This window comes from Hordeum vulgare, chromosome 6H, assembly GCF_904849725.1.
Source record: "Hordeum vulgare subsp. vulgare chromosome 6H, MorexV3_pseudomolecules_assembly, whole genome shotgun sequence".
NCBI lineage: Eukaryota > Viridiplantae > Streptophyta > Magnoliopsida > Poales > Poaceae > Hordeum > Hordeum vulgare.
The window spans coordinates 558,641,083-558,665,108 of NC_058523.1; the positions used below are offsets into that span (position 1 = coordinate 558,641,083).

Here is a 24,026-nt window from a genome sequence, read left to right on the forward strand (position 1 = left end):
TGAGAAACATTACCCACCAAGACTAGCCTCTGCAGAAGGGCCGGAGAGCCTACTCTGCTCTCTGAAGAAGTGTCTTTCTGAAGCATATCTGTAATCAGCAGTTGTTTTCTCAGCTCATCGGTTCTGTCGGGGCATAGAACACCTGGTGTGTTCGGTTCGGTCATTGGAAGCGACAGAGGCAAGAGCCTGAAAGGCAAAGCTATACCAGGTGAGGACTCCCCTTTGACTTTGTGGCATTCAGGCCAGGTGTTGTCATGGAGCTCTAACTTGTCTTAATGCAGTAAATAATCAACAATTTATCCTTTTACATCTGAAGGCTCTTGAGCAGAGAGGAAAGAGTTGCATACGGGAGTACCATCTATGGGTCAAGCCATACGTATGTAACCCTGACAAAAAATCTAGTCATCTGTACAGCATTTTTCTAATGGTTTCATGTTTCGACCCAACCATATGGAGAACTCATTTTGTATGTTGCTGCTTTTACAGGTATATATGGTTGGGCCACAGGAACAGGATAAAGCTGCGGTTAAAAGGGTGGTCTTTTGAATTCCTGTACAGCCTCGGTGATTCAATAAGGATTTTCTCGTGGTTCTGTATTTGCAGTTTGATATTCTTGTGACAGTCAGTTATTCTCGGGGTGTACAGCAACAGAAAATGCATGTTTTTAACAGTTCATTATTCATCAATCTATGAGTAAAAGGCGCTGGCGGTCTGAGAATTTGTCCTGCGGGTGCACTTAAGTCGCACTACTTGCAAATCGGAAAAACTCGTCACAGAACTTGCGTGGCGGTGCATTTAAGTCACAAGTACGCGGCGGCGATCTTCTCCATGTCGGCGTTCTCTGGCAGCACGCCAGCGCCTTTTACTCTCACATCAAGAACAACAAGGCAGTAGATCAGCTGGGATTTCAGGTGAAAAAAGACGCACAGATCTGGAGCCATAAATCCGAAGTGAATCAGCCGTAGATGACGCCGGAGGAGAGCGCCATGAGGAGGATGGCCGCCTTCTCCTCCTCGCCGAGGCGCCGCCTGCGCCGCATCCGCCGCCGCTGCTTCAGCACCACCTCCTTGCCAAACCCGACCACGCGGAGCTCCACCTCGCGACCCCTCTTGGTCGTCGTCGTCTTCTTCTTGGGCTGCTGCTGCTGCTGATCCGGCTCCGCGCTCTCGCCGCCGGCCTTCGAGCACGCCGCCGCTGCTGCAGCGGATGCTGCCGCAGCAGGCTGCCTCTTCTTGGGCGGCTCGTCGAGGCCCAGCGCCTCCCTCCGCTTCTTCCTGTACCGGATCCCACACGCGTTGCACAGCGACTGGATCGAGGGGAACGAGAAAAAACAGATCAGCCGCCGACGAGCTCGACGCATCAGCAGCGCCGCCTGTCTCCCCTCCCATCGGCAAAGAAAATGGACAGACAGAGGAGAGGGGGCTATGCAACATTAGCTGAGGATCCAGGGGGCTTTGTGCAAGAAAATGATGCAGTCCAGAGACGCGCATGACCACAAAACAGAGAAAACCGGGCATCCGACCGGTTCAATTCGTCTTTGTGACTTAAATGCACTGCAACGCAAGTTCTGTGACGGGTTTTTCCGGTTTGCAAGTAGTGCGACTTAAGTACACCCGCAGGACAAGTTCTCAGACCGCCAGCGCCTTCTACTCTCAATCTATACATGCTTAATTTTTGACAAGTTAACATTTTTTGACCATTTTGAAATTTTGGAGCACACAATCCAATAGAATTTACTTTATAAGGTCTTTGTAAATAATTAATAAAATGATTGCACGCATCTATCAGATGAGGCCAAGGCCGAGGGGTCATCTCCTTTTCTTCTAGATAAAAAACAGTCCAGTAGAATGCATGGTGTGTAGTGTACTAGAGCAACACATGGACGTTTCGAGCTGCGTTTGTGCGGCAATTTTAGCAGTCAACTCAATAAAATATGCTTGATTTTCAGGCCAACAACCCACATCGATCGTGCATACACGTTCGCCATATATCTTGATAAATATAGTCAAACTTTCTGCTGGCATATATAATATATACTCCATGATGGACAGCTATTAGCAACATAGCCGTATGGATTGATTTTTTCTTCTAAACTTTACTCCATGGCGCGGGTTGCTGGAGAAAGGGCCTCACATGCATGCTTGGTCCAAGCAGCTTAATTAGGGGACATAATAGAATTAACTACTCCGCAAATCTGGATCAGAGCCCTGGCAAATCTTCATTAAGAATTGGTTGAAGTTGTGAACGATCGAGGCCGTGCATGAACTTCCATTATCTACCAAAACATGGCATGAGAGCCCGAGAGCTGCATTCTCAGATCCCACCCACACACACACACAAACGCTCACAGGGAGAGAAAGAGGGAGGGAGAAGCTCGATCGACACCGATGGAGTCCACGGCAGTGAGCATAGGCAAGTCCGTGCTGAAAGGAGCACTTGGGTGCGCCAAATCCGCCATCGTGGAGGAGGCGGCCATGGAGCTCGGAGTGCAGCACGACAAGGCCTTCATCACGGACGAGCTGGAGATGATGCAGTCTTTCCTGATGGAGGCGCATGACGATGAGAGGGACGAGCTCAGTAAGGTGGCCACGAACTGGATAAACCAGGTCCGCGACGTCGCCTACGATGTGGAGGATGGCCTTGAGGACGTCGTCCTCCGCGTCCATGGGCAAACCTGGTGGGGCATCCCTCGCACGCTCCTTGACCGACGACATGTCGCCGAGCAGATGAAGGAGCTGCGTGCCAAGGTAGAGTACGTCGGCCAGAGGAACCCGCGCTACCGCATCATCGACGGTGCCTCCAAAGCTCAAGACCTCTCCATCAACACTGGCCCTGCTACTGACCAGACCATCTTTGCTTTCCACCAGCAGGTACTAGACTACTAGTTCAATTTCACAAATACACGCTCTTCATAAATATAACATGTTTTGGATATTTCAATTAAATATGGACTAAAATGAGTGTACAAACACACTAAAATGCGTCTTTATACATCCAAAACAGAAAAAAAAAATTAGAACATCTTATATTTGTGAACGGAGGCAGTAGCTTTTTGTTACTCTCATCTTGCTCAAAATCCATCAATACGTCAATTTTAGTACCCATATTTGTTTGTTTAGTGGTCACGCTAGTATTAGTGCCAAAGATTTTTATTTTTATTTACACATAGCAAAAGAGCCCGTGAGTTGCAACGGAAGAAAAAAAATTCATAATCTCCAATGATGATGATCACATTATGTTCACACATCATCGCTTGATTTTGAAATTTTGTACACAAATGTAAGAAAATGTTTCTTCTTTTAAATTTATTCATAAGTTGAAGCAATCTTCACATTTTCAAAAAAATATCATGGTTGTCAACATTCTTGATAATTCAAAGAATTATTCTAAATCTTAAGAATGTTTTTAGAGAACATACAATAATAATCCGATCAACCGACTGTTAATTGTTCAAAATTCACACGGGTATATTGTCACAAAGACTTAGAAGCATTACTGTTTGACTACATACCTTAGATCTTTCATGAACATTTTTACAAATATGAGAACAATTTTAATATCGAGAACATTTTTTACAATTTACAAACATTTACTAAAAATCGAGAACATTTTTTATATTTCAAACGGGTTTTAAGTATTTTCTTCTGAATTGGCGAACAATTCTAGAATAGACGAACATATTTTTTGAAGTTTGATGATTTTGACCGAGGCAGTCTACATCTTGTGAAACTGACAGTACAACAACATCAAAAGAAATCACATTATACCATCATAAAGTGGGCTTCTAGATATCCTTGATGGTAGGTTAGGTGACATCCTCTTGTTACCCTTTCTGCCAGTGAACCAAGACGATGGTAGTGGTGATCCCAGTTTCCCTTTCTTGAAATGACCGGACTTCTCTAACCCTAACGGGCTCTGGCCAATATCAACCCACAAAGAGATCTCTGATGAACAGCCCTCGCTGAATGCTGGGCTTCTCATCACCTCACCAACATATATGCTATCAGTTTCTTCAAAAATGGTGCTCGGCCGTCCCTATCTGAGCTGCTGTCACGGCCAGGGTCGCTCTCAAACGCCTCTCTGACCTGAGCAGACGTGTACACACGTGAAAATGCTGGCAGCTGCGAGCCATTTCGGACATCAGGCACTGGATTTTCATCTATCGGAGTGCAAGAGTCGTCTTCAAGTCCCTCTGTTTCCACTGCATCAAATTCATCGATGGAGTCAGTCAGGTACTGTGGAGGGACTGGAATAATCCTGACCATTCCGGAGGCATTGCAGCCATTCCTCCCCTGCAAGCTCCCAGTAACTGACTTCTTGATCAGAAGGCAACCAAATCCAGTTGGATCAGAACCAAACACCCGGTAGAATGAGGTTATAATGAAGTCCGGCCGGAACAGCGAGAGCCCCGGCGAGTCCATGTCCTTGGGACCAAGTGCACCAGCATCAAGCATAACATGCTGGCCATTCTGCTGTGCCAGCACCATCCACTGGTAGGAGTACTTGGCGCCGTCACCCGAGACCGCGCAGGGAAAACGAACAATCCGACCACAACATCCTGTCGCCTGGCCTCACATTCTCGCCTCCCGGAAGCGCGCCCGCGAGTGCCGCCAGCTTCTTCGGTGACATGTCCGCCGCGCTCCCCCGGTCGATGATCTGTCCGCCACGCTCTACCCGGCCTCTCCCCGGTCGTTGACCCCGCTCGAAGCCGAGCCGCCAGCGCGCCAGAGACCCCGACGCCGACGGATCCGCGCGGCAAGGGGAGGAGGACAAGGGGGAGGGGGAGGAGGAGGATTCGTGGGCGCCTCGGGCACGATTTCAAGTGGACCTCCGCTACCGCACTTCGCTGCCCCGTGCGCCTGTGCTGCTGCGCGCCGCCGCCTCTAGCCTCGCCGCCCCGCCGCATGGTGCGCTGCGCCCGCCGCCAAATCCGGCCCGGCTCGCCATGGATCCGGCCGCCCCACGCTCCCCTCGGCCTCGCCTCCACCTCTGACCACTGCCGTGATGCTCGCTGGCGCCGGAGCCGTCGTCGACGGACCGGCCTCCTCCACAGCCAGATCGGGACCGGACCGTCCCGATCCACCCGATCCCTGGACCGGTGGAGGACAGGGGCTTTTATGAAAAAATGAAACGTTTTTTTTTTCATTTAATGGAGGACCGTGTGTTGATTTTGAAAAACCAGGGGGGCATTGTTGCAAAACGGCCACGACGGACGACAGAAGCAATAGCTACTTTATTATTAGGGAGAGATATCACCGCTAATATGGTCCATTAAACATCTATGAAAGGTTGAACGGGGTCTGCATCCGGTAACCCCCTCCCGTCGCCCCCGTGGGCGACGTTGGGGTAACCCTAGCCGCCCCAGCCGGTCCTCCCTCGCCCCTCCTTCCTCCTCGCCGCCGCCAGCAACGCCACCGGGCGAAGTCTGGCTGGCAGGGGCGGCGGTGGGGATCCTCTCCCCTTCACGCGACATGGCTGGCACGGGACGGTCGTTCGTGAGGAGGCGCCGGACTAGCGCGCGGTGTGGCGGTGCTGCGTGTGGATCCTGGCAGCAGCGTGTGGAGTGCGTCGACGGCTGGGGATTGTTCTTGCGGCGCGGTGTGTCGGCTGCGGGAGGGGCAAGACACGGTGGTCGCGTGCGTCGCCGAGTTCGGGTCAGATCCTTCTGGATCCACCACCCGGACGCCGTCGGCCAACGCAGGGTGGTGGTACTCGTTACTGTCCAGATCGGATCTTCATTGATCCAGATACCCACGGTGTGCTTCTCTCTCGCGGGTTCCTGGTGGTGTCGGTGTGGCCTCGGATGAAGCTGGTGGAGGAGATTCAGATAAGGGGAAACCCCTTGGCCGGCTCTGGCCGGCCACGCCGACGACGACGCTCAAGGGCGCCATTGTTCTTCTTGGAGACGTCGTTCTACGTATGCTCCTACACTTCCTACCTCACTGCCTCTCGCGTGAATACCCTAACTCCGGTGGGCACTGTGTGGATCCTCGACGGTTGCTGGTGGTGGGCGCTGCTTCGGGGGAAACCCTAAGATCCGACCTTCCAGATCGGACGATGGTGGTACTGCAGAGCCATTTCTCTCTTGGGGGCATCGTTTGTGGAGCAGTGGTGGATGACAAAGGCAGGAGATGGAACGGCTTCATCTGGCCCGGAGATTTGGTGGAGTTGTCAAGTCATGCCTGGCCAACAGGTGCTACGCTCAGTCATGCCTGGTTGGTAGGTGCTACGCACGACAGTTCTTCCAGAATCTTCGCGTCTGGATGAATGAGCGCAGGGCGGTGGCGCTGTTTGGCGCCGTGGTGGCGTCGACGGATGTTTGGACTGGCAAAGATGATACAGATCTCTCTCCTGAAGATGGGTCAATTGACCGATGATGATGGTTGCTTCTAATGTGTGCATGTGATGTGTGCTTTAGGTATGCTGCACCGGCTGTTGGTACAGATACGTTATGTGGATGGATTGACGACAACACCGATTTTAGATAGCACTCTACATTATCGAATCTGCAGGTGAGAATGATGGCTTCGGGTGGTTTGATGTATATTTTTGTCAGAGCTTTATGAAATAATTAATAAAAATGGTTGTATGCATCGATTGATGCAGAGGCCGGGGATTGAACCTCCTTTTCTAAAAAATGGAAGGTTGAACTATCTTGATGCGTCATGGGACGTCCCACTCATATTAATTTGTGTGTTGGACAAGGTAGGAAATGGGAAATTCTCAAGCCATTCCACCTCTCTTGTTCAGCCGATTTACAACCTTCACAAGAGACATCCTCGGCCGGTCTCCAATATGGTCACCAACCATGTATTCCTTGTTGATGCCATTGCAGCGTTCCTAGGAGAGTTTACTATGTTGAATTGGGGATGCTACCATCTAGTGTATATGGATTCTGTTACAGTGGTTTGATAAATTTTAAATTGCAAGCATTTTGGGCATAACTATTCCTAATATGTAAAGGCATTACACGTTCTTTGGTCATTGAGTGCTAAGGTTTTGACTAACTTTATATTTTGTTTTGGTAATGCTCAACTTTTGGCATGATTCAAGATTAGTTTGTGATCATGGTCATGTATGGTTTTTTCTTTACTAATTCCTTATTTGCTTTAAGAAGTTCTCGGCAAAATCAAACATGATGTGAGCAATACTGATTTACATACATTCCATTTGAGCTTGATTTACGGTTCATTGTGACATTAATATTGTTGTCTAGCTCAATTAGGACTTATATATGTGATGACATGACGCATATTATTATGATGAGTGATTTATCATTGGAAGTGTGTCTCAGTATTGTTTGTTTGTGTTCGGAGTTTTCAGGACACAACATATTCATCAAAGACATCGTCCAATTTTGTGTTACCCCACACCGTTGAGAATGAGATACAAGACGGCCACTCTTATTCAGAAGATGATGAAATGACAATGATCCAAGAGAGCCTCACTCACACCAGTAATGTGCAAGGTCCTCTGGAGGAATTTCAGCTTACTGGGCGGGAGAAAGAAAAATCTGATATTATTGAACAGATTCTAGAACACTCTGGCACCCAACAAATTCAGGTCATTGCAGTGTGGGGAAAGGGCGGTGTTGGAAAAAGCACTCTAATAAGAGATGTTTACGAAAGCCAAGAGGTCAATCAAATGTTTGAACAACATGCATATGTCACGGTCTTGCAACCTTTCAAGCTTGAGCAGATCCTTAGCAGCTTAGCATTTCAACTAGATGGAAGAAACGTTGCTTCAACTGGAGTTATAGACTTTGATGGTCTATTGGACTGGTGTTTACAAGAAAAGAGTTGCTTGATTGTTCTTGATGACCTCTCGTCTACCACGGAATGGGATATAATATTGCCATCTTTGCTAGCAATGAATAGACAAAGGTTGGTCCTTTTGATCATCACAAGGCAGGAGGATATTGCTAAGCATTGTTGCCAAAAAACAAAGTGCATACACTTGCTCAACGGTCTGGAAGAAAAGGATGCTTGTGATCTCTTCACAGAAAAGGTACTGAAATAGCATTACCTGTATTATTCACTTTATCAATTGCAAAAATATTAGTTCCTTTTATCTAGATCTTTGAAGGGTCATATTTCAGATTAGCATATTGTAAGCACAACATAACCAACCCTCTTTGCAAGAGATAATTTAGAGTGGGTTGCAAGAACGTAAATTCGTCTACCATGTTGTAGAGTAATATTTAAGAATCATATGCATTCGACATGCTAGCTAGTTATGGAACCAAAATACTGAGTACATCAACCCATAGCCCGAGTTAGGCCAGGTTAGCATTAGCATCAAGCTGGCAAAGTTCCATCACTTCAGTACTTCTCTTACAAAATTATATATGGAGATGTTTTGAAAGAATCATGTATCTGTAATGAATTAAATTTAATCATTTTTCCATGTTGTTGAAACTATGTGCCCTCCAAACGGGTTGGTGGAGAATAGTATTTATTTTTTCTCCCTTTATACTGTTAGGAAATATGCAAGTTGTATTCCCATGAGACCATAGGCCGATATATATACATGTATGTGTGGACTATATGCAGGAAACCCCTTATACAATGAGATAAGTACGAAAGGGTGCATGGCTATATACTCTAACACCCCCCCCCCCTCAAACTCATGATGGATGAACAACACTGAGTTTGGAGAGATAAAAGCCATGTCGTGCTCTAGTCTCGGCCTTCGTCAGGAAACCCGCCAACTGTAACTCGAAAGGCACATACTGAAGAGCAATAACCTGATCATGCACACCAGCACGCAGATAGAAAGCATCAACACCAATGTGCTTGGTGAGCTCATGCTTCACACGATTGCACACAATGCTGGTAGCACCTGTACTGTCAGATAAGAGCAGAGTAGGTGTAGTGACAGAAACACCAAAATCCTGAAGTAACCACTATAACCAAGTTACCTCTGCCGTGAAAAGAGCCATCGCTCGCAACTCAGCCTGTGCACTCGAATGGGAAACTGCGGTCTGTTTCTTTGTCTTCTAGGCAATGAAAGAACCACCAAGAAAAACATAGTAAACAGAAAGTGAACGGCGATCTGAAGGATCACTAGCCCACGTAGCAGCAGAATAGGCCTGAAGTTGTAAAGAACTAGAGCGAGGAAAGAATAGATGGTGAGAAATCGTGCCCCGGAGATATCGGAGAACACGAAGGAGGTGACGATAGTGAATCGAGGTGGGAGCGGAGACAAACTGACTCAGAATATGAACCGGATAAGAGATATCCGGACGAGTGACAGCTAGATAGACAAGACATAAGAAACTGCTCACTAAGACGGACCTTTACAAAGGCAATATACTTGGAGTCATCACCGGTGATGATCATGTCATCAACATAGAGAAAAAGACGAGTCTGACCACGAAGAGAAAGGTGGAAAAACAATGCTGGATCATGATCACTCGCTGAAAAACCAGCGGCAGTTACCACAGAGGCAAAATGCTCAAACCAGGTGTGGGGGCTTGCTTAAGGCCATAGAGAGAGCAACGAAGACGACATATACCATGCCATCAGGAACAGAATACCCAGGTGGTGGCTGCATGTACACCTCCTCACGCAGCTCACCATTAAAAAAGGCATTCTTAACATCAAGCTGAGACACAAACTAGTGGCGTGCAGAGGCCACGGCAAGAAGTGTACGAATAGTGGTCATATGGGCCACAGGAGCAAAAGTCTCGTCGTAATCACGACCATGCTCCTCCTGAAAGTCACGAGCCCAAAGACGAGCTTTGTAATGCTCAAGAGAACCATCAGAGCGAGTCTTAACCTTATAGACCCACTTACAAGTGATGGGACGGACACCGGGAGGAAGAGAAACAAGATCCCATGTACTAGTGCGTTCAAGAGAAGCAATCTCCTCTGCCATCGCAAACTATCATTCAGGATGAACAACAGCCTGACGATAAGTAGTCGGCTCAAGAACTGCAGCACTAGCGGTGGGAAATCCAAGGCGATCAACAGGCGGACGAGGACGAGGACGCAAGCCATAGGTACGCTGAGATGAGGAGGCCGACACATCCGCACATGCATCCACATTACGTGAACGACAAGTGAATACTGAGAAAAATATGGAAGAATACAAGGAGGAATCTCCGAGGTAGAATCGGGTGGTGGAGACGAATAAGTCACCGAAGATGAAGATGCAGAATTCGGTGACATGCTAGGTGAGGAAACCGTGGGAGATGGTGGCGGCAAATCGGCAAGAGGTGAAGAGGCAGAGGTAGGAGAACGAAGAGACAAAGGCTGGATGGGGGTGATAGGTGCGTCAGGAAAAGTGAGGAAAGAGATATCCTCCACTGAAAAGGTTGAGGAAGATGGGCGCGAATAGAAGGGACAAGACTCATCAAAAGTCACATCTCGAGAAATACGCATCCGACGACCGATAGGATCCCAACAACGATAGCTCTTATGCTCATCACTATACCCTAAGAAGACACACTCAACAGACTGAGCGGATACTTTGGTGCGTTCGCGAGGGGCAAGAAGAACATAGGAAACACAACCAAACAAACGAAGCATCGAATAATTGGGAGAACGATCAAAAAGACGCTTGAAAGGAACGCCACCTTGCAAAGGAGTGGACGGCTGAAGATTGATGAGATAGGTGGAAGTGGAAGTGGAGACAGCCTCAGCCCAAAAGTGAGGCGGGAGAGAGGCAGCGATCATCATCGCACGAGCCCGTCTCAAGAAGGTGACGATACTTGCGCTCAGCCACGCCATTCTGAGCATGAGCACCAGGACAAGAAAACTGAGCAAGGGTACCCTGCTCAGCAAGAAATCCAAGCAACATCTTGGAGATATACTCTCCAGCAGAGTCAGCACCAAACACTCGAATAGGCGAAGAGAACTGAGTGTGAACCATGGCAGCAAAACGCTTATAGATAGATAAGACCTCACTACGAGAAGACATGAAATATATCCATGTATGTCGAGAGAAATCATCTATAAAGATAATATAGTAGCGATGGCATCCCTTGGAAGCGAAGGGAGCTGGACCCTAGACATCAGAGTGAACAAGGTCAAAAGGACGCTGAGACACAGTCTTGCTATGAGGATAAGGTAACTGAACCTTTTTACCAAGCCGACAACCCTAACAGTCTAAAGACACACCGCCAGAGACGGATCCAAGAAGACCGCGCCGAACTAAGGATGAGAGACGAGAGCCACATAAGTGACCAAGTCGATGATGCCATTGCTGAAAAGAGCTGGTAGACAAGGCAACAGAGGTGAAGAGACTGGCTGCGATGGCAGCGGATGGAAGGTGAAGCCAGTCAAGCTCTCGAAGACCCTGAGAGTCACGGTGCCGGGGGCCAACACCAAGAAGAGCACTAGTGTGACGGTCCAGAACTGAATATGAGTCAAAATCAAGAATGACCCTGCAACCATTGTCAACAATCTGACCACCAGAAATGAGCTCCATGGTAAGCCGAGGAACATGAGCAACATCGGGGACATGAAAAGATGCAGTGCTAAGAGTGCATCAGCCAGTTTCCGGGAGAGAAGTACCATCAGCAGTAAGAACATGAACATGAGAATCGAGAGGTCGGGTAGATGATAGGGTGGATGGATCATGAGTCATATGAAAAGATGCTCCAATATCAAGAATCCATGGGGATGTACCTGCTTGTGTAGAAGGTGGTCTCACAATGCCAGAAGAGTTTGTAGCAGAACCAACAGACCCTGTCGAAGATGGAGCTATCAGGCAGCGAAATCGCCCAATCTCCCGCTCAGTCAGGGGGACAATTGAAGGTGTCGATGTAGATGCACCCGACAATAGAGTCAGAGGCAATCAGCAGGGCGCGAAGTCACGCAATCTCGTCCTCGGTGAAGTACACAGCTGAAGTAGGCGGCGTAGTGGCACGAGGAGAGAAACGACCACCACCACCTGTGGAAGCCACTAAAGATGGCGGTGTAGCATGACCAGTATCGTCGGCAATGGCCGATGGAGAAGACGAGGCCGTGTGCAGAAAAGCACCAAGCGCCAAGGAAAGACGCGTGGACGAAGCACAGTCCATGGAGTCATAGGCACCAGGACAATCGCTGAAAGTCGCGAGAGGTGTCAAGGAAGAGCAACATTCATCGATGTAAGTCGCGATAGGAGTCGGTGTAGAGCGACAATCACCATATGTGGAGCTCGCGGGAGGAGGAGCATAAGAGCTACTAGCACAGCCATCGAGAGTCACCGGAAAGCAAGGGACTGCAAAGCTACACGCTCGTGTAGACTTTTTTTTTCTTTTTTTTATCAAAGAAACTCAATCGAAAGCAGACGAGGACCAAGCCTTCGATCTGGCAGAAGCACCAGCTGGGTCGGGTCGAGCAGCACCAGGCTCGAGCTGGGCCGGGTCGAGCAGCACTAGGCTGGACTGGGTCGGGTCGGAACGATCCGATTGGAAGGTGCACAAGCAGAGGACGGTGGCGGGCAGAGACAACACCTTCAATCTGGAGTCAGCAGCTTCGATCTGGAGGAGAGAGCGCCAGCCAGCTGCGAGCGGAACCTCTCGAGCGGGGCCTCCAGAGCGGGGTTGGCGGCGTCGGTCTGAAGACGGGAGCAACGTCGAGCGGGACCGGCGGCTTCGATCTGGAGGGCGGGGCGGCTCGGGGAGGAAGACCGGCGTGGCGGAGGACCGTGGCGAGGGCACGGGGGGCGGCGGAAGACCGGCGAGGGCGCGGGGCGGCGGAGATCAGGCGACGGGGCAGAGCACGAGTCCGATGTATACAGGAACACGGGCAGAAGCTGCAGGCGCGAGCGTCGACAAGAGAGAAGAAGCACGACGCGGCCGGCGCAAGAACTGAATCGGAAAATCACGAGTTGCGCGTGAGAAAAAAAACCTAAGGCTCTAATATCATGTTAGAAAATATGCAACTTGTATTCCCATGAGGCCATAGGCCGATATATATACATATACGGGTGTAGACTATATGTAGGAAACCCCTTATACAATGGGATAAGTACGAATGGGTACATGTATACTCTAACATGTACAAACTAAGACAAATAACATAATCATGTTTTAAAAAATTACTAAAAATTTCATACATAGAGAGAATGGATGGAAACATGTGTTGATGTTAAATTTGGTACAAAATATGTTTGGGGACTCACATGATAAGTTTTTACTCAACTTGTAGTATGATAACAAATAGTATTTCATATATCATATATAGAATTCATACATCCTCTATTACAATATGCTCTCTAATTTTAAAGAACTCACACTCAATTGAGCTTTCTAATTGAAACTGTGTCACCCGATTTTGACCAGGTCAACAATTTCAAGCTCTCTTATCGAATTTTTTATACTATACAATATGCTTCCTATTTTTTAAAGCCTCATGATTAATTGATGTCCTCAATTTAGAATTGGCTCATCCGATTTTGACCCGGTCAACAATTTCTTGAAAAGCTCTCCCATTCAATTGTTTTAATTGACTATGTTCCCTAATTTCGAAACTCTTTCATTCAATGAGGTATTAAGCTTTAAATTTAGTTTACAATTTTGACTGGGCCAATGGCTTTTCAAATCAATCAACAACAACACGCCTATCAAAACATATCAATCTCGCGCACACTCAAACCACCTAGGAGAAAAGGCGCCACCATGTGATACTATATCACCAATGAAGTATATGCAGCCACCAACGTAAAACATTTCTTACATAAATAAAAGTTTGTTTAACGGATCACACATAATCACATCGCATTATAAATAAAAAACACTTCATCATCTCCCTCAGCTGTCAAACTAAACATTCCATAAGTTCTAAAATATAAGGGGTAACAAATTTTTTTAGGAAGTCAAATTTCTCTAACTTTGACCAAATTCAGAGCAAAAATATCGACATCCATAATATTGTACTCAACCTTTCTAATACAGATCCATAATTTAACACCAACGCATGTTTCCAAAAATCATGGATCTATATTAGGAAGGTTGTAGTACTGATGAAAAATTATGGATGTGTATCACTTCAATCCAAAAATTATGGATCTGCATTAGAAAGGTTGTAGTACTGATGGAATATTTAGTTTGACAGCTGGGGTAAATAATATTGTACTTAATCTTTGGGCACTCAACCTTTCTAATACAGATCTATGTCTCACTTCAGCATCTCCCTTGGAATTATTGGATTTCTGGAAAAAAAATATTCACTTCATTTCAAATTATAACCTTTTATGTTTGATCAAATTTATAGAAAAATATATAAAAATCCATAATATCGAAACAATATGATTAGATTCGTCATGAAATGTATCAGCAAAGCGCACTCCCCCAGCTGTCAAACTAATATTCCATCGGGTATACAACCTTCAATCCAAAAATTAAAAAATATGAGCAAAGCGCACTCAACCTTTCTAATACAGATATATGTCTCACTTCAATTAAAAAATTAAATAATGGAAGCAATATTTCTAATCTCATTCCTGATGTTTATTGCCAATTCACTAGAACACATAGCTTATTGTGTATTAGCCACCCAAACATGCATAGTCAAACAATAAACTTGCATGCACCTGACTCATCTTAATTACATAGTGGTCAAAAACTAATTATATGTTAACCAATTGCAGGTATTTAAGAGTGAAACCACAGATTTGACTAAGCATTATCCTGAATTGGTTGAACCCGCAAATATGATCCTTAAGAGGTGCAATGGGATTCCCCTTGCAATAGTCACCATAGGTGGCTTCTTGGCAGAACAACCAACAAAAACTGTTGGGGAGTGGAGGAAACTAGATCAATGCATCAGTGTTGAGATGGAGATGAATCCAAAGATTGAGGATGTAAAAACAGTAATTATGAAAAGTTATGATGGCCTACCCTATTACCTCAAGTCATCCATCTTGTACTTATCCATCTTCCTTGAAGATCGCACAGTTAGCAGGAGAAGTTTGGTGTGCCGATGGGTTGCGGAAGGTTACGTAGAGGATACATCCCTAGCCGAAAGATACTTCATGGAACTTCTAGAGAGAAGCATGATATTACCAACTCAGATTTCACTCTGTAGCATACAAGGAACCGACTCATGTCAGGTACATGATCTGATCCGTGATATCATCATAGAAAAGTCAATGGAGGAAAATCTTGTTTTCAGGCTAGAGGAAGGGTGCAACTTGAACAGCCAAGGTGCAGTGCGTCACCTTGTCATAAGCAGTAATTGGGACGGAGATGAGAGCCAGTTGGAGGACATCATGAAGTTGTCCCGTATACGGTCACTCACTGTGTTTGGAAAGTGGAGGCCATTTTATATTTCTGACAAGATGAGGTTTCTTCGTGTGCTGGACCTCGAAGGAACTAAAGATCTAGCCGATCATCACCTTGAGCACATAGGGAAGCATCTTCATCTGAGATACCTTTCTCTAAGAGGGTGTGAAGGAATATATTACCTCCCAGATTCAGTGGGTAACCTGCAACGACTTGAGACACTAGACATCAAATATACAAGAATAATGAGGCTGCCAAAAACCATCACCAAGCTTAGCAAGCTATGTCAACTGAAAGCTGGCAATGAATTCTATGTAGGAGAAGAACGGTCATCACTAGCATGTTGTGTACCTTTCGCTTGTTGTTGCGCGATGGTCATACGAGCTTATGCTGTTAAGGTGCCAACAGGGATAGGGGAACTGAAATCCCTGAACACGCTGCGATGTGTGCACCTTGAATGGGAAAATGCCATCATACAAGAGATAGAAGGTCTCACCAACCTCCGCAAGTTAGGAGTGTATGGCATTGATAGGGGTAATGGCCCGGAGTTTTGTTCAGCCATTTCAGGTCTCCGTCACCTTGAATCTTTGTCTGTGCAGTCATCAGAATGGGATTTATGTGATATCTTGAATGGCATGTCCTCGCCTCCAGAAAATCTCCGGAGCCTTAAGCTTCACGGTTGGATGAATGAACTGCCGCAATGGACCAAGGTGCTCCAGAATCTGGTGAAGATTAAGCTAGAATACACCGAGGTGTCCATAAACGATGAAGAGATGCGAATCCTTGGGAACCTACCGAACCTGTCCATCCTGTCTTTCAAGGAGAAATCGTTCCAGAGTGCGCTACCTATCACTTTCCATAGTGGCCTCTTCAGAAGCCTCGTGGTGCTCGAGCTTGTTTACATGGAAGTGGAGGTCGGGGCATTGGAGTTCGAGGCAACATCGATGCCCAATCTCGAGATGCTGAACCTGCGACTTATCGATTGTAAAATTGGCATTTCTGGGCTAGAGTTTCTCCCAAGCATCAAAGAAGTGCGGCTCTTGGTCCTCATTTTCCCAAAATCCATCACACTGAAGGAAAATATGACTGAAGAAGCAGCAGAAGAGGAGGCAAGGCACAGGGAAGACAAAGTCAAGGCAGACATGAGGAAGCAGCTAGCCAACAATAAAAATCACCCCATTTTGAAGATGCAAGGAATGAGCTAGGTCGACAACCTGTTTTCTGGACCAAGGAGGATCGATCCGGAGCATATGCCAGTGTGTTTGTTTCCGTTCCGGTTTGGGCGAAGTCTTTGTCGTATAATGTGTAAATTCTAAGTTTGCAGTTCATGTGTAGGCGTTCACTTCTTTTTCCTTGTTTTGGCCTTGGGCAAATAACTCTGTAACTGACCATCACTTCTGTTCATGGTGATCTGGCTTGCCATTACCTCCATGTCTTCCTGAAGCTTATCTGTCAACCAGCCAGGAGGGAGATGTTCCATGTTGTTCTTCGATCATTTTTTTTTTTTTTTGATAAATTTGGATCCTGAACCTCATCAACTTGTTATATGTTCTTGCTGTGTTGTCATTTGCCATCTGAGATACCTTAAAGCATATACATGTTGCAGGGTTACCATCTTTTTATGTCATGTTGAAGTTTACTGTAAATATGCTAGCATTTAGTTTACTGTTGTCAATACTATTAATGTGTTACTACTGAAACACCATCAATTTGACATTACAGAAGTTCAGTATGGTAATTGCCACTCATGTACTTACTACTGAAAGTGAAACACCATTAAAGGTACACATTGCCCTAGCTGGTTCTGCCTAGATGTTCATTGTCAATCAACATTTGTACATGTGAGACATGCATCTGGAATGATTCAGCTTAGCTACCGTACACAGATTTCCCGATCGAAAAGAGAGACGAAAAATCGATAGAGCACGACTGACCGAACTTGCTGCTCCCGGCTAATCAACTAACTTCCGGTGGTTCTCTCCATGCTGTTGGTCCTGGCGTTCTCGCGCATCTTCTCGATGATGTGTCTGCCCTTCTCCTCCGCCTGCCGCCGCTTCTCCTCCAGCTTGTCCCCCATCTTCTTCCCCAGGTCCATCATCCGGCTCCGCCTCCCGCTCTTCCGCTTTGCGTCATCTCCAACAGAGGCCGCTGCTGCCGCCACCGCCTGCTGCTGCTGCTGCTGCTCCCCCGCGGGTATGATGGCCCTCAGGGAGGTGTACAGCGGGGAGCCCGCACTGCTCTCCGAAGTGGCGCCCTCCTGGAGCCTCTCCGTGGCCAGCAGCGGTTTCCTCAGCTCCTCAGTAGCGTCCGGGTGAGGAGGAGAGGTAGTATCAGCTACCTGAGACCGCGCCTGAGATGCTTCTGCGGGAGGAGGGTCTTCGGTTGACTCATCAATGGATTTCAGTGACTCCTCGCTCCCAGCAGAGGAAGCAGGAAGACTTGGTGTTGTGCTTTTGCTGATGGCATCGTCCTTGGGACCAGCTTCCTCAGGATGGGTTGGTGTGGCGGCTGCGACATGGCTTTTGGCCTCAATGGGTTCGTGGTTGAGCCAGATATAAGGTCCCTCCTTGCGGGGGACCCAGTCATCCTTTTCTGCCAGCATCCCTGGCAAGGAAATGCATTCACAGTTTGGAAGCACCAAGCTATCACGGAGCGAAACCTGACACAGCATGGTGTGTTTCGCTGTTAGACATGTATGTCAGCAAAGGAACAACATGTTCAGAGGAAGGTTATGTTCTTTACCTTGATTCGGTTACCGATAAGTGACGCGATGCGACTGTTGGTAATTTTCCTGTCCCCGACGGAAGATTCCAAGTCCCACTCCAGGTCAGGCATAGATGTGAATCCATACCAGAGTTGATCCGACGGAGGGGGCTTCAGATGTATGCGCAAGGTACCTCTCACAGATGTGATTTTTATCGCCAGAGAAAGTGGAACCTGCAAGAAGAATGTAACGCACATTTGATCTTAAGCTTTTGACATTTCTGTATGCTTAACTTAACACATCCATAAGAAATATATAGGTAAAACACATGAATGACAGGATCTTCACGCACAAGGCCTGCCCAGTCTCCACTCATTTTTCCAAGATAACTGACGTGCCTCTGGAACAACGCCGGCCTGCGGAGGGCCATGTGGCTGCCTCAAGATTAACTACGAAACCTGCTTAGTCCTCTAACGTATATTTCCACGATCCATTAATTGTTTGTACATTATATTCTGCCATCTTGGCTCTTGTTTTAATTAATACTAGAAATCAGCGCTCTCTGTTTTTCATCAAAAAGAAAACATGAATGCAGAGTCGGAGGCAACAAGGAGAAGAGCAAACCTGTGAGACATGATCGGCTATTGAATGCAACATATTTTTCAACCTTGATATATAAGTTGATGTCCATCCAGTGCTCTTGGATTGACTAGCATCTGAAACAAAAGACCATAATTGATTGCTGTCTAATATATGCATGGTTTACAAGGCGGTAAAGCGACCTAAAGCGAGCACCACCCGCTCTAATGCTCAAGCGACGCCTAAGCAGCTAAAGCGGGCGCTTAAACGCCTAAAGCGGGCAAATATCTAAAGCGCTGCTAGGGCGCCTTGTCACTTAAGCGACGGTTAAGCGTCTGAAGCAGGACGCTTTATAAACAGAGAATATATGTATAAATAATCAACGCCTATGCATCATAACTTTGAGCCCTTTTTTCAGTTCAGTGTCATAGATCACATCAAGAAATAAAAAGAAACAAATATTCCATATTGCACAGGAAGACTGCTCAAAGTATAAGACACCTATATTGTGATGCAAACTCAGATTACAAATCCTAATAATGCCTATCTGAAGTCAGCTACAGGTATACACAACCAACATAGGGGACTAACATGTCAAAGACGCTGAAGATACAAGTTGATCAGGACATTTTTGCAGAAAAATAATGGTACTTTTTATTTCCTCTTGTCCTTTTTACAAACATTTGGTCATTCGGTAGAAGAAGCATAGATAAAGACTCTCAAGGAAGAACTTGAAATGTGTGAGTAAGAGTTCAAAGTTTAACAAACCTGCTTCGTCTTTTTCTTCCACAGAAGAAACTGAGTTCTGTGAACCTCTAAACTGGTTACCATACTGCTCAATACTCTCGAGAAGCTCTGAGTCGACCTCCCCATTAGAGTCTGTTCCGAAATTGGTTTTCATGAGGTCCTTCTGTAACTCTGGTTCCTCGACCTCAAGCCTCGTTTCAATGTCCAACAATATTCCACCTGAATATTCAAAATCAACTTCAAAGGCCCACAGCTCATTTAAATCCAGTGGAAGAACTCTCATCGCATGCACATAAGGTGGAAGTTTTCCAAGGCTGAACTCCGTAAGTGTAATTTCACCCACATAAGCTGGGGTCCTCATGCTTGATAATGTTCGCTGTACAAATGGGAATCATGAATAAACAAAAGGAAAGAACATAACGACAGATTTCTTGAACATGAGCAGTATAATCTAACCTGAATACGTCCTTTTATGGCCTTGTTTATCTCAACACTCATTTGAGCGTCAAAAAAGAGCCGTGAGGATAGAAGGTTCCAACAAAGTGTACCTTCATCTACAACTTTATCATCTGCATTTACATCAGAAAATGCTGGAAGCTGTCCAGCGTGACTTGATGCAGCAGTTGGGACACTGGGTTTTGCTGCATCTTGTGATGAGCTGCTACTGAACTTGTCCTCTTGCGGACCTAGTAAGGATTCAATAAATGGTGAACCCTGATAGCTGCGTATTTTATCTAACATCTTCCTTTCACCTTGTGTGGATGACGCAGCACTTGTTTTACCCTCGGGAACCTTTGTAGATGCCTTCTTTGCTAGCTTTTTGAGGAAAAGACGGACTTTGGAAGACCCGTCCGTCTTTATTTCACTGTCCATAACCTCATGATCCTCAGCTGAAATTGCTGTAGGCTTCAGGAAACACGGGTATTCCGAATTTAATGATGATATGTAATTACCGAACTCTTTGCTCAACTTAGCATGCCAATTCAATTTCTTCTTATCAGTGGTAGCTGCAAGACGGAGTGCTTTACACCATGATTCCTTCTCCCATGAAGTCTCAGCATAAAGAAAGCACACCTTGCTTCCATTATAGATTTCAGATTCCTGGCTTTCCAATTTTATCGGATACCTCTTAGTCCTGAAAGTAAGCAATAGTAGTACAATTACATATAGGTTAAGCATAGATTACCAGTACCCAAACAGCTTGATGAAAGGCACACAGAGTTGTTTGTGAAATACTTCTACTTGCCCTCTAAAATAGATTTGTTCTTACAGGAGTTCCTTCAAAAAACTTATGCACTTAAATCGTTAGCTGATTGTAACATATATACATGATTTACCTTCAAACCAGAACATTCAAATGCAAATCATCAAATATAATCCTCAGATTTGTTTGGTACTCCCTCCGTCCCAAAATTCTTGTCTTAAGTTTGTCTAGAAATGAATGTATGTAAATACTAAAACGTGACTAGATACATTCATATATAGACAAATTTAAGACAAGAATTTTGGGACAGAGGGAGTACTTAAAAAGGCAATGCCACATTTAAATAGCTTTTGTCTCGAAAATATTAGCTAGTTGTACATTTACACCTAGAAAAAGATGAATGATAATTTATTGATCACAGATAGCATTTTCATTTGTCTGGAGCACTCACCATTTGCGTGAGGACATACTTGATGCAGAAACAGCAACGACCGTGCAATTCAAAAGCTTAATCGTAGTGTCAGGGCCATCAGGACCAGACAAACAAAGTGAGTGCCCCTTGATTTGAGCCGATTTCTTTGCAGGAAAAACCTCCACAATACTCTTTTTTTCCTTCGTCTCTTTGGGACCTCCACTTGATAAGCGCTCATTACTAACTTTCGGTAGCTTTTCTGGCTCTAGTATCCAAAGACAGCCCTGCCAATATATATGGCAGTAATGTAAATAGGTTTGATCATTATTAGCAATGAAATACAAAAGCTAAGCGGTTGCATATTCATCATGCCAACGCAATTTGATGAGAACTGAATGCAAAGTTAAGTAAGCCCTTCAATAGCCAAATTCAGTTTGCATATTTTTCCTTCAACCATCCTATTCAGTCTTAATCGTCAACCATCCTATTTTGCATATTTTCCCTTCAACTATCCTGTCCAGTCTTAAGTTGGGCTGGGGAATCAGTCATAAATACAGTCCTTGCCTGGACAAAAGAATTTAACTAACAATGTGCTTATAAAGACAAAAGTAATATCATGATGTAAAGATAGTGACAGGCAAGATGTAATGTTCAGAACTAACAGCTAGGCATGCTAAAGGATGTCATCACAGATCAAAGGTGCATGTCACCGTCAGAAGCGATTATAAACTCTGGGAACCTGACCAGTATGCATATATGATATGTACAAACACACAGTAGCCATTCCCACTCATGGATTACATGATTTATTTAGCTACAACTGGGACTACATATGCCGGTGCCAAAAAGGAGCAACAATTTAACTTGAGAAGGTGACACTCAATTTCAATGTGCTAAATATAAATACATCACAAGGATCGTGATCACCATCAGAAGTAGGTCACTGCCCACTATCCAGGAAACACCCAGGCACTCGAAAATAAACAGATGGAATTCATAAGTAGCAAGCTGCAAACACCGCATCTAGCAAAAACTACATTGGCACACTGGATCCAAAAGCAGAATCCTGAACACAAAACCCTGACTGATTCCCCAGCCCAGACACCAAAATTGTTGAGGTGTTGGGATGGTTAACAGCAACCCAGAGTGCAGTTCGTTCTCCCAGTCAACATCGAGCAGCAACCCAGAGTCTCCCCAAATTACAACCACCGCAATTGTGGATGAATGCACTGTTGCTGCCCCCAATCAGCAGCAATCCAACCACCCCAACTCCCCAAGCAAAGCTACTGACACCAACTAGGCGCGGTTCCGAGCTCGCAAACCGAACGGACCTGTAGGAGAGCGCGGCGGAAACCGGCAGGTGATCCCTAGCCACCGCATCTGCCGAAGCTCCGGACGCCGCACGAGACAGACTAGCGAGGCCGAATCGAGGAAACAACTAAGCTAGGGCGGGGACGGGGTGCGTGTCCTCCTCACCTTCTTCTCGTAGGGGAACGGCTGCTCGCCGGGGAGCTCCTGCGCGTCGGGTGCCGCGGCGGCCCCCTCCCCCCGGCGGCGGAGGCGGCGCGCGACCCAGAGCAGCGCGGCCGCCTCGGCCGCGGCCAGCGCGAGCAGGCCGAGGAGGAAGCCCGCGAGGAACCCCGCGGAGGCCATCCCGGCGTCGTCGCCGGAGGACGGCGGGCGGCGCGGAGGGACTGGAGTGCGAAAAGGGGAAAGCAGCGGGTGCTCGCCGCGTGAGGCCCAAACGGACGCAACGAACGCGTGGCGTGGGGAGGAGAGAGAGGCCCCCTTTTTCTTTTCTATTCTTTTCTTTCCTTTCCTGCCGCGTAACGCGTGCGGCGTGGCGGTGGCGGTGGTTGGACGGAGACCATGATGCGTGGGCCCGGATGACGACGGAGCCCACCTGTCGGTGGTTGGGTTGGGGGCTCGGTTGCTTCGCACGTCGGCATTGGAATTCCACGGTGGCGGGCTACGCGCTTTGGACTACTCCTACAACATGGGCATGTATGTATGTACGGATTATGTACGTGTGTACGAGATGGGCTCTCTGAGATACGCGTTTCGTACATGAATCAAAGAAAAGGTACCTGGCGACCCGGCGGATTTTTCGCAAACCCTAAAACCCTAAGGCGACTAGGGCTTGGCGACTCGGCGGCGTCCGCAGATCTTCTTCGGCGGGGCGATCTCGGAATCCCGGCAACCATGGCGAGTACCAGGATCGGCACGCAGGGCCGCGGCACTCTCTCCCCTCATGCGGCTCAGGTGCAGATGGAAGAAGCTCTGGGGAAGCGGGACATCTCGGAGGAGGAAGCTACTCCTCTGATCATCGACGACACGGATGAAGGGTTGGCTCCGAAGTGGCTGTTGACGGGCAAGGTTCTATACCGAAATCTATTGCATATACAGACGATCACTAATGCACTTCGGCCAGCATGGGTAATCTTAAGGGATTGACCTTCCGTTCTTTGGGCGAGAACATGTTCGCTGCAGAATTTGATACTAAGCGCGATCGTGATCGCGTGTGGGATGGATCTCCTTGGCACATCAGCAAGCATGTTGTGATCTTGGAGGACTTTGAACCGCACATACAGCCTTCTGAACTCAAGTTTGATCAGCTACAGGTGTGGGCTAGGGTTATGAATCTACCCTACAATCTGAAAACAAATGGTAGAGGCCTTGCAATTGCTAAACAAATTGATGCAAACGCATCTGTGGTAGAGGTCGATCCGGTCGGAGGGTTTCTCCGAGCCAGGGTGATGATCACGGTAGAGAAACCAATCCGCCGGTGGATATTGATTCCATCGGCAAAGAGAAAGAAGACAGATTGCTATGACATACAATATGAGAATATTCCGCACTTCTGCTTCTCGTGCGGACGTCTTGGCATTCAGATATCTTCTGTCCTACACCAGGAACACGTGATGAGAACGGAGCTTTGCCGTTCAAGCCAAATCTTAGGGCACCGGAGGACAGGAAGAGGGCGACTTCGGGTGAACATACTGCGAAGGAGAAGCAGGAACAGCCGCAGAGCACTCGTGAGTCACGATCTGCTAGCACAAAGAACCCGAAGGGAACGGAGGTTACTTCGCCGGTTAAGCATGCACACCTGAATAAATGTAAGGGGGTGCCCCAAAATGCACAAATCTTTCGTCAGGTAACTATG

General features: G+C 46.7%; 3 protein-coding genes across 3 annotated transcripts; 1 reads left to right on the forward strand and 2 right to left on the reverse strand.

The window, feature by feature from the left end:
* Positions 1 to 722: 722 nt before the first annotated feature.
* LOC123406248 (GATA transcription factor 17-like) lies at positions 723 to 1,412 on the reverse strand. The gene has a single exon (XM_045099734.1). The coding sequence runs from the start codon at positions 1,358 to 1,360 to the stop codon at positions 956 to 958; it is 405 nt and encodes a 134-aa protein (XP_044955669.1). The 5' UTR covers positions 1,361 to 1,412; the 3' UTR covers positions 723 to 955.
* Positions 1,413 to 2,271: 859 nt separating this feature from the next.
* Positions 2,272 to 17,119, forward strand: LOC123406249 (disease resistance protein Pik-2-like). The gene is made up of 3 exons (XM_045099735.1): positions 2,272 to 2,870; positions 7,324 to 8,007; positions 14,584 to 17,119. The coding sequence occupies exons 1-3, from the start codon at positions 2,388 to 2,390 to the stop codon at positions 16,420 to 16,422; spliced, it is 3,006 nt and encodes a 1,001-aa protein (XP_044955670.1). The 5' UTR covers positions 2,272 to 2,387; the 3' UTR covers positions 16,423 to 17,119.
* Positions 16,943 to 22,626, reverse strand: LOC123406250 (testis-expressed protein 2-like). The gene is made up of 7 exons (XM_045099736.1): positions 22,340 to 22,626; positions 20,903 to 21,147; positions 19,704 to 20,382; positions 19,269 to 19,623; positions 18,546 to 18,637; positions 17,960 to 18,154; positions 16,943 to 17,876 (listed from the first exon to the last, which is right to left on the reverse strand). Exons 1-7 carry the CDS (start codon positions 22,514 to 22,516, stop codon positions 17,178 to 17,180), a joined length of 2,442 nt encoding a protein of 813 aa, XP_044955671.1. The 5' UTR covers positions 22,517 to 22,626; the 3' UTR covers positions 16,943 to 17,177.
* Between the last annotated feature and the right edge of the window lie 1,400 nt (positions 22,627 to 24,026).